Below are 12,299 nucleotides of genomic sequence, written 5' to 3'. Positions count from 1 at the left end.
AAAAGTTGAGCTCGAATATCAAGGCAGTCTGAACTTTTTCGTAAAAATTGACTTTCGAGAACTCTCTTGGAGAATTATGCGCAATATCGCGAGATACTTGATGTGCAAAAACGAAAATATATAATATTTATTTTATACGATTAAAAAATAACAGACCACTCACACACACTATAATCATATACTGTACCATTTCTATATATAATATACATGTAGTTTGTGAATTTTTAAAGAAGCTTTTTCAAACTTTTAGTTACGTTCCGTGAAAGTAAATTTTATCAATATTAACAATATTTAATAAAATTTAATAAAAATATTTGATAAAAATGTGTATCATCAAATTTAAATAAAATACGTGTAAACCTAACCTCGCTATATAATTAATCATTTATAATTTAAATATAAAAATGTACAATATTTATGCAATTTCGAAACTTTTAACATTTTTTCTAAGAAGACATTTTTATATACATACAAAATATTTTATATACGTATTCCAATACTTTACCTGGAAAATTCTCTTTATATTAATGTTCCACCTATTTTCTCTAAAGAAAAGCTCGATTTCTTCCTCTTAAATACGACTAAGTTCAATCGCTATACAAAGTGTGGAGTAAACATTCTTGTGAAATGTTACCTCTTTATTCAGTTATAGGTGGAATAATATCGAAAACTTTAAGCTGATTTATTGTTGTCGCGCAACTAGTTCGTGCAAAATAACGTCGTTCACCGAACTTCCGCCAACGAATAACTTTCTTTCTTACATCGATTGTTCTTGCTCGATATAGTGACTCCTAAATAACGAGTGACCCGAACTCGCTTGGGTGATTAGTTTTCTTTAGCTGAATTTCTAAAGAAGCAATGTAACAATGTTTCCAGTGATAACGTTAACATTGATTTTCCACCTTTATAATAAATGAAAGTTCTTAATTAAAGAAAGTCTCCAAAAACCATTCTTTTATTATATTAATTATTAATATAAATATAATATTTTATTTTATTGAAAACAATATATTATGAATATATCTAATGTAAACATCAGTTAAGGCTTCAACGTTAACAAACTGGTTGATATTTGTGTTAAAAATATTTTTAGGTTTTGTATACGATCTTGCAAATATAGTGGTACAACAGCTTATTATAAGATATTTTAATTCGAGACAACGCGAATTATAATGCTAATTTTAAAAAATAAATAAAAAGCGCTAAGTGTGTAATAAAATTTATAAATTATAATATCCTGTTATATATACATTTATATCACTGGGGAGACTTTAAGGTTCATTAATCTAAATTTAAAATATTCATGGAATTAAAAATGAAATGAAATAAAATTCATAGAATTCATTGAAATAAAATATACAAAATATGTACATATGGTAACAAATTAAGCGCCTAATTTTATAGGTCAAGCACGCAGTAGGGTATCGTCATCCCTTATAACTCGAACTTTTGGGACCAAAACAAATTCCGAGTTGTTGGAATTAAAAGCTTTCATTCCGGGAAAGCTCTGTGACCCCGAAAACAAATGATCAGCATTCCCAGCTGATTTCGCAAACATTAAAATCAGCGGTGGAATTGTGTTGTCGCCAGAATTTACGAGCGTGTTTGGCCGGACTGTGTATTTTCGGGGGTTGACGAAATTCTCGTATACGATCAGTGTAGCGACTCGCGGATTTATAGTATTGTACCACAACTTCTCTCATACTCCTTCAACTTGACGTCAACAGCAGCGCATCCGATCATAATGTTCAAGGATACGACGAAGGGTCAAAGTTCCCTGTAATTTGATCCCCTTCGATCTCGTGTCTCGCAAGTCGTGGTTATACATACGCCATTGTAGCCATTGTGGGAGTGAATGGCTCTGGGGAAAAGTACGATATTAATCCATGGAAATTGAACGTCTACCTTATCTTTCGCACTATCGTCGTTAAAATATCACAGAGCTGCATTGTTTCGATCGAAAACAATGCAGTTTCGAATTGTGCCTTTATTCTGTTTAGATTACTCACGCAATATTCAAAACATAATGCGTAGAAAAATATAGCGGAAAAATAAAATTATCCAATTTCTTTTAATTTCTAAATCATATCTAGCTTCGATTAAATTAAAAAAACTTATTCGAAATTTGGCTTCTAGGGAAAATATTTGTTAGTTAAAACTTGTTATTAAAAAGTTATTTTTACGTTATAATACATTGTTTTATTAATAATTCGTAATATTTCGTAATTCTCAAAATATGAAGTGAAATAAAATACAGCTCTGTGAAATACATATACACATTTATTTGTTCAGATCGCAAGCTCTATTGGCGCATCACCATGCGGGGCCGTGAAAGAAGAGAAGGGCATGCAACGATTGGAAGCTATGTTGTATGTTCTGGATCAGATTAACAATGATACAGAACTCCTGCCAAACACAACGCTGGGTGCTCTCATCCTCGATTCCTGTAGCAGCGATACTTATGCTCTGGATCAAAGCATGGAGTTCGTCAGGTCGTACATGAATCAGGTAAGTCGCCATTTTCTCGATATAATAATATTAAAAATAGCAATAATTTACTGCAAAATTTTATGCTGTGCAATAATAAATAATTAAAATTTTTAATTCTAAAATCGACAAAAGAGATTGCTGATAAACATCTGTTTTGTAAATTGCTAATTCTTTCATGCGATTAATAAGAAAAAGAAACTCAGTTTCGTATTTTATAAAGACACACATTTTACATAACATATATTTTATCAAATTACAGTAGTTCAATATATATTCGTTTAAAAGAAAAAAAAAACAATAGGTACAATCTTTAAATAAATTTCACAATCAATATTTCAATTGTTCTCGCGATTTGGACGCAGTCTGTTACACGCGAACTCTATCACTGATTATTTCGTTAAATTCCAACGCGGAAATTACATTATTCTATATCAATTTTAAGATAAAAGATTCAATATATTTAAACGTAATAGACTGCGCGATTCTGCAAGGGAAAAATTTATGATCTTGCGAGAATATAGAAGATAGAAATTTGATCGAGAACAACGCTCAGGATCGCATAATCGCGCATTACTTTCTTTTTTCCTCTTTCTGGACATTTATTCCGTTTATATTCAATGATATATACTTTACCTTGTCGAAGCTCGTTCGCCAGTATACTTTCGAGTTAGTATGCCTTTTTGTTCCCCAAGGTGCCATTTGAACGTTCTCATAGATCTGACAAAAGGTTCAAAAATTTGCATTTCTATATTGATGATTATTGCAAATTTATTTGCAACAATAAACTTATATTATTCTCGTTTCTTTGATTCTTTTTTTTTCAATTATTTCGGATATTAAGTGTATAATTATAAAAGTTTTTTGTGGTCAAATCTACTTTAATTAAATTTTAATTTTATTAAAGTATAGATTTGACAAGAATTAAAAAGACAAATTTGCTGAAAGTTTTTTTTTTATAAAGATTGAACGCGAATACGTTAAAAAATTCGTAGCCAAAAGAGAGTAAAGCTTGTGATATCACTTTGTACTACGATTCCTGTCAATAGCAATAGGTCACAAAGCGTTAAAAAAACTATAAGAAATAAAAGTAAAAACCAGGAGTTTTGTGACTTTTTAGTCTCGCAATTAGTTTTTCTCTTTTCGAATTTTTACACTTCGTATATTGGCGCTATGTCTAGTTTCTTAGCAAGATGAGTATCTCGCGAAAGTAGATACGGTTGTTCGCATGCCAACATTCTGGGAGTTTCTAAACTTTAGCAACTGTAACGATGGGCTGCTTTGGTTGGTTATCCACACCGATGCGGCAGCAAGAGACGATTGGATAACATCTTCCGCAAAGCTGATTAAATGCAACAACTCTCAGTGTGCTCTCGCCACTTCTGACCCAGTGAATAACTGACGCTAGAACTTGTTTTAATGTTTAATGAGAATTCGCAGTTGAAGCTTTGCCGATTATCTTTCAAAGATACTTTTTATTTTTTTATAATTGTTTTCTACATGCAATGATTCTATATTATTTAACTATATCTTTGTAGAAATCTATTATTTAATTACTTCAGCTAAAGAAATAATATTCTGATCTATATTTTATGAATATATTAACTACATTTTACAATAATTTAAAATTAATTTGAACATCTTCCCGTATTTGAATTTTTAAGAAATTTATACTAATCTGTGAAAAAATATTATATGGGTTATTTGATATTATAATCAGAATATACATATATGATTATTTGATTTTCTTTTTCTAAATTAAATTGATTATTAATTCTTTTTAATAAATTAGATATGTTCAGATTCATTAATATACATCATAAAATATAAAAAACTATTCAGTATATAAAAGTCTCAAATTTTAAAAAAAAATGTGTGTGATTTAAGAAAATATATTGTAATATATAATATAAATATAGAAAAGTGTATAGTATACGTACATACACCAAAGTCTTCTCCATAAAATGAACTATAATTGGTTTGATATTATAATATATCATATATTGATATATTACCGAGTCTACAATAAGTTTAATAAGCCTTAAACTCTAAGAAATTAACCAATCATATTCGATTAGTCTCTTCATATTTAACTGTAATTGGCCAATTTCTTACGGCTTAAAGCTTACAACATCTATTGTAGACTTGGCTTTACTTTAATATATTACATACATATATATTATACATATGTGTGTATGTATGTACTATTCTCGACAATAATTCGTTTCGTTCCCCTAGGTGAACATAGGAATTCTACGTTTTTAGCTTGCTAAGAGAACAGAACGAATCATTGTTGGGCAGTGTACATATATATATGTATGTACGTATGTATGTGTTTACATATGTTCACATATTTTACACATTTATATAGCAAAACCTGCAAAATAAATGAGACTGTCCAATTGATATATTATGAAATGTTACCAGTAATCCAATTAGGGATTATACAAAAGTAGAAATTAGGGCAAAGTAAAATACGGAAACATATCTACATAGTTATACATTTCTCATTATTCATTATTCAATTACATATTTATTTTCACGTCCACGAAAGATATTTTTTCTTTAGATTTTATCATTTTTTTATTAAGTTAATTTTTTATTCTCTTCCTTCCTTCTCTTTCCCCTTTATCAAATGTAAAATTGATTTTATGACATATTTCCGTACATAAATTGGAAAAGAAAAAAAATGTTTGTTCTACACATTACATGATTATGTTAACAAAATAAATATGTAATTGCAGTAAAACTACAATTTTCATCAAATATTTTTCTGAACTTTTATTTCTAATAATTGAAAATATTTGTTTAATTTTTTCAAAAATTATATTGAAATAAAACATCACATTTAAATTGAATCAAATGTGTTAATTAAGTTTTTCGCAAAAATTGTAGAATTTTATAAATTAATTGTTCTGTGTGTTTATTTTGCGGAACAAAAAAAAGTTTTGAAGCAGTACTCTAATAATCCAAAAAATGTGCTAGATAAAAAGATTATTTTCAAAATATTTATTTTTATAACTAAGAAAGAATGTAATTTTATTTCTAAAAATTCTCGAAAAATTCAATAATTTTGAATTGTAAATTTTATCATTTGCACATTTTATTGCAATGCTTTTTTATATTTGTCTCTTTATGTATTTTTTCACATTTTTTTAGTTTTCAGAAGGCATGTTAGTTTTGATCATTGAAAAAAAACATTTTACTCGAAAGAGTTGAAATAGCATCAAAGTTGTGACACGCACATACACATATCGAAACCAACAGTGAAATAAAGAGAGCAATCTTTATTAAAATAGATATTTTTGTGGATATACATTTTTTTATTCTAACTTTTTAATAGGGAATTTAAACCTTCAAAACAAAATAGTATGCTTGTTTTAATACCTTTAAATTTTAATATCAACAGAATTTGGATTGTATTAAAATCAATAAAATCAAAGTTTATTTAAAAATTAATTTATAGTTGGATATATATATATATATATGTATATATATATATAAATTTTAGAGCATTATATATAAATAAATCATAACGATTTATATAATAGAAAATACATATAAACATTACGTAAACAATAGGGAAATCATATAACCATTATTTGATAGTTCAAAGCTTAATCTCGTCGGTAATCCTATTATTATTGCGATTTATCTGAATGTGTGGGACGCATAAATATGTATCGATGGAAATTATACATCCGCGAGATGAATCCGAATCAGTATGCCGCGTCCCCGTTACGAATATTACAAAGTACAATGGTGTCGCAAAATCAAGGTAGAAAAGCCCGTAAATATTTATCACTTGGTCGCATCAAATGAGAACGAGTCGATTTCGTTCGTGACGTACTTCTATTCATCGATCTATGTGCGATCCTTGCACTCGCGATTACAGCGAATGCCGATGGCGGGTGAAAACAAGGTAAATATTTATTGACGTAGCGAAAGTGGATACAAACCACTTTTTGTACACGGCTACTCGAGATCAAGCCACTCTAGTTGAGGTCGCACGCTGAAGAGGAGACACACGATCGATCGATCACTTTTTCTTCCTTTATTTACCGTGAGTCAGCTGTCAGCTGGTCCATACTATTATACAGAGTATATCATAGATGGTGGTTTTTTTTATATGTGATAAGATCACCTCAAGTAATAGTCCAACACAATTTATCGCCCAATTGTGGTATGTGTGTGATCCACCATAAAATTCAATGTAAAACTATGAATATCATAGTACAAAATAAATTGTAGAGAGAGAGAGAGAGAGAGAGAGAGATGTTGTAAGAAAGATATACCGAAAAATATTCTTGTGACTTTTATCAGACACATTACAAAGTATTTTGAATGTATGATAAATATATTATATAATGAACAGTAAATTGTATTCATAAATAACTGTACATATGTACAGTATAGGAAAAAGTTTACAGAATACAATAAACCACGAAATTAAGCATATTTAATATTTTATTGCTAACTACAAGACTTAAGAATATACCATGTCTCATATTTTTTTTCTCTTTGTTACATATGTATATGTACAGCAAATATGCTTATTTTTGTTCTATAAAATCGTCGGTATATAACATATTTCTCCCCAGAAATAAAAGATACACATAAAAACCTTTATCATTAATTAACTAATTATTAATCAGATAGAGTTATTTATTTTAATATAATGCGGCTATATTTTAAATTAGAAACAAAATGTAAAAATTTGGCTATTATAAAAAAATTATAATTTACACATATGTAAAATTTTCTTATAAAAAATATTTATGAGAATACAAAAGACACTCATAATATTTCTTATATCTAACATAATAGATTAAACACGCTAAAGAGAAGATATGTCGATTGATAAATTTTTTTCCTTGAAAATTATACAAGTCGATTAAATTTTTTTCTACATCAAAAAGGATTTATATAAAAATTAGAAATTATTCTACAGAATATATACGATACATTCATTTGTAATTTAAAAAAAATATTAGTTTAGATATATTAAAATTTTATTTTATTTTAAATTAATTTTACTTTAAATTAATTTTTTAGATACTTTTTATACTTGTAGAGTGTTTATATAGTCTAGTTTATATTCTTCTTACATTAATCTATTAAACTGTTAAATCATAATAGAGTATCTATTCCTTAGAAAAATATGGAAAACCTGGAATTCAGGGATTTATTTTGTATCTGGAAAAATCAGGAAAGTCTCACAAAATTTTATTAGGATTTAAGGAATTTTTTTGAAAATTCTCTTTTTGATAATTTTACTCTCAAATTTTAAACAGTCAGCCGTGTGTGTGAAACTGGCATCTCATTTCCGTAGAAACTCATTATTTGTTGAGAATTTATTTTTAATAGTTTTAGAGTTCTTGTGATAGATTAAACAAATAGTTCTAGCTTTAAACAAAAAAAAAAAAAGGTTCAAGACAAACTCAAGAGACACTAAGTTAATGCTGTGTTTTACTTTGTTTGCTGACAATTTCTTTAATATTTTTTACCAAATTTTAAGCATTTCCAAATTCTAATCTAATAATTTCACAAAAAGTTCTATGGGTAAAAATTATTAAAATATTAATTAAATAAATTAAATCCGAGATGTCGGATATGTAAGTACCGAGGTGAAACGCTCGCATCTCCCGTGGTTTAATAAATTAATTGTGCATATATATAGAAAGCATCATTAATGCCTTTATGAATTTATGCACATACATTTATATATATTGTATATATTGTACATATATGGAAAATGTGTCCCCATATGTGCATAAATTCATATATAAAGGTATTAATGACTCTTTCTATATTATAAAGATTACTATACATATTATAAGGATAATAAATTATATATTTGTTTGTCCATCAAAATATTTGAATAATTGCAATATTCCTTCGTAAAACATAATACTCGTATATAATATAATACAATATTATTAAATAAAAATATTGCGCGTGATTTTTTGTATAATTGTACAAAAAGTTATATGTGAAAAATTATTAGAATATTTATTATAACATTTATTATATAAATTGGATCGCCCGAGACGTAAATTCTCTGGAAATTAAAAGTGATTATAGACTGATACGAAATTTCATTAAAGTCGAAAACTATCGAAATACAACTAATGTCTCATCTCTATAAAAATTATTAGAATATTTATTAAACAAGTTAGATCATTCGAAACGTCAAATATCAAACGTATAAATATCTACTTTTAAATGTCTTATTTTAATATTAAATTTGAAATACATATTTTTTAATAATTTTTAATGATAAAGAAATAAAAATTTTATATTAATAAGAAATGTTTATTTTATAAAAGTTATTTAATTTTTTTTACTACATTTATCAATCTAGCGCTTGAAATTTAAGAGACTCTGTTTCAATTCGTATAAATGAAAAACATTAAAAAACGCATTTAATAAAAAATGTATTTTAGACAAAGTATTAAAAAAATCTTGAAAATATTCTCTTTACATTTTCTTAGAATTTTAAACAAAAATATCTGAAAAATCAAGATATTTTCAAGGAATTTTTTTACAAGATTTAAGTAGACACCTTATAATATTATAGTATCAAAAGTGAAACTATATATATGCAATTAAATTACAATATTTTAATCTAACATATAATAATTTGATAAATTCTAATAATTAATCATAGCTTTGTAAAAGGTCACGTTTCCTACATGAGCTGATTTTCCATATTGAAAAATTACCACGAGATAATTCACACAAGCATTTCTTATAACAAATTGCTTTTTGGGATGATAAAGGGTGCTCAGAAGTCGTGCGGAGGAGAAACTTGTTTCATGATTGCCAATCACGTGATAGCTGACCAAAAAAATGAGTTTCACATATATGTATATGTACATAGATATATGTATATGTATATAGATATATATCTGTTTATATTTTTCTTTCCAAAATCTCACATGTCTTTCACATATCTCTCATTTCTTTATATAGTGATTCTTTTCCTTCCGTAAAGTTGTGCTCGCGAAATAAATTACCCGCGAGAGTCCCATGAAGAAAAATTCTCACTATCTCATTTACTAGCTTATTTCGTCTGTATAATATATGTTCCAATAATGCTACGCTATCGTGAACCGCAGGAAGGATCCGACAAGTATTCTGGAAATATTTTAGCGAGAAATTTTCTACGATATAAATTTATATGTGCAAAAACTGTTTTGACGTTTTATAAAGCAAGAATTTTGACATTTTATGTGTTTGAAATTTCAAAAACTGAAATTGCCAAAGAGATTAATGAATTAAATTCGAACTTTCACAATTTTACTTTTTAAATTTGTTTTTGCTCAATTTATACACATTATGCCAGATAGCATAAAAGCAATCCACATTAATTCATGTCAGATCTGTCCGCAAATTATAATATCATGTGCATTTTCTATATTTAGCAAAATTTTATCCGAATACTTCGTAGAATCGAATTTATAATTTAACTTCGTTTAAAGTGCGCAAAGCAATGTCAGATTAAATTGTACAAATTTTTATCAAATATCCCGTCATCAAATGTCCGGATAAAATCTCTGGAAATCGACCTGATTCTGTCTCGCGGACAATGGCCGTCTGTTTCTAAATCACGTGCCGCAACGTCAGCGTCATGACGTAACTAAATAGGGTTTGCGGTTATAACTGGGTCGGTCGCCAGTGGCGGAAATGAAAGGAAATAGATTAAATTATTATGTCAAGTGCGTGGACGAGCCTGATAGAACAGTGAGGACGCACGTGCAAAGATTATTTATCGAGCTCTCACTAATAGACGCAATTTTATGCTCCCGTCAAAAATTTCGTTAGCATTATATAATAATCTAAGCGTAACGAAACTTTATTAGAAAAGCGACAGACACTCGAGTGAAAGGCTATTATATTAATTTAAAAGTTATAAATAGTTATTGAGCTTCTCTTACTGAACAATTTCACACAATGTTGATTAAAAAATTATGAATAGTTAATGCGTGCATTATGCTCGATAGTTGTAATTTATCAAAGGGTTATTTGAAAGTTTAATCAAGAGTTCAGACTTAATTGAAAATGAAACATAAAAGAGGCTATAAGTGCCGAAAATTTTATAAATGCGATTTATGCTCTTTTCAGTCTTGGCACGTAAAACCTCTTTGATAAAGACATTTTCTAAAAATATCTAACTTACATTTTTGTTTTTCACTTATGATGAAGAACGAGCGACGAAAACTTAATGATTTATCAGAGAAAACGCAGTATAAAGATATTGATTTTCAATTGGTTTTCCTCAGCAAATTTTATTCATATATCAATAACGGAAGTTATAGGGGAAAACAAATAGAGTGAATTGAACATAGTGCCAGCACTTCCGGCAGCTGTGAGAAATTGCAGTTGGAAAGTACAACGAAGAGAATGAACCATGACAATGCAAGCATGCGCGCACATGTCCTGCTTGGTTTCCGTTTCGAGAAAAATTTAGCTTGACTTGTTAGATTAAAATTGAATTCTTTAAAATTCTTTAAAATTCTTTGAGTAACTATCGAGCATCATACATGCATTATTTATTTATTATTTTTTAATTAACATTATGAAATTGCTCGGTGAAAAAAAGAAGAACGATTCATAATTTTTTATAACCAACGTTACAGTTTCTCATTCAATTTTATATCACTTTTGATCAAACTCCATTACATTTAAACTATCATATCATAATAAAAATACAGTTTACATGGTTTACATTGGAAAGTATGCCATTAAATTATACATTTTTAATGTTATCATATATAATTATAATACGATATGAAGTACATGGTAATTATATAATTCATATATGCACTTTTAACAAAAATATTGACAAGTATGATCCATAATTTTAAGTAAATTTATTAAGAATGAATTGATTAAAAGATTGAATAAGTGAATATATAATTTAGCATGTGATAAATGCCACGCTATCAATTGTTTAATCTGATGATTATTCAATAATGATTCAGTATGTTTTCGTATATATTTTATTCTTCAAAAAATATTTTTTGTTTTTTAATTTCAAATTCCATATTTTACTTAGACAATTAAGTTGATATATAGAGAACTATTTGTTACAATTAATAAACTTTCGAAAGTTAAAGATAAAAATTTTAAAATTTTCAAAGTTATCAGAGTTTAACGACTCAAAGTTACGAGAATGAAGAACTCATAATCGAAGAAGCGAATATAGGAAGTTTTGTGGCAAGCAAATCTTTAAGATGTATAACTTATTGAATGTAAAAGTTTAAAAATATAAGAATTTTATACTTTTATATTCATAAAACAATATATATAAATAATTTAATAATATTAATAATATTATATTTATATAAACTTCACATATATAAAAATCAAAACGCTTAATAAATGCATACGTTCGCCAAATGTACAAAACGATTTCTTTAATCTAAATATATCATCCAGATATACAATAAAAGAGCATATAAATCTCTCTTTCTCGAATTAAAATATTAAAAATATTTGTAAAAATTAAAATATTGAAATGATTTCTACCAATACGCTATTATCGTTATAATCTCTCATATGCGCGAGATATTTGTGAGATACGTAAGTTATATGTACTACTGTAAATTGTTCTGCTCGTAAATCCGTTAGAAGATCGGTATTCACGATTACGCGCGTGTAATCTTTATCAAATATTATTCAACAATCACTGTCGCACTGCTAGCTCGTTCATTCTGGCGAAATTAAATTCGATCACGGGATATTGTATGTCAACTCGTAGGACGAAATGCAAAGTTACGAAGGGAATTCTACAGGTGTATTGTACT

The 12,299-nt window shown here is 27.6% G+C and overlaps 1 protein-coding gene across 9 annotated transcripts in view; it reads left to right on the top strand.

Annotated features, from left to right (window-relative positions):
- The window catches only part of LOC140666700 (metabotropic glutamate receptor 8), a 111,834-nt gene that overhangs the window by 39,478 nt on the left and 60,057 nt on the right, over window positions 1-12,299 (top strand). For all 9 annotated transcript variants that reach the window (XM_072894180.1, XM_072894177.1, XM_072894179.1 and 6 more), the window contains one exon: window positions 2,293-2,508. In XM_072894180.1, the coding sequence (XP_072750281.1) occupies window positions 2,293-2,508 (216 nt within the window). The remainder of the gene's footprint in view (window positions 1-2,292; window positions 2,509-12,299) is intronic.

The sequence above is a fragment of the Anoplolepis gracilipes genome, chromosome 6 (genome assembly GCF_047496725.1).
Source record: "Anoplolepis gracilipes chromosome 6, ASM4749672v1, whole genome shotgun sequence".
Classification (NCBI taxonomy): Eukaryota; Metazoa; Arthropoda; class Insecta; order Hymenoptera; family Formicidae; genus Anoplolepis; species Anoplolepis gracilipes.
This window is presented reverse-complemented; position numbering and strand designations above follow the sequence as displayed.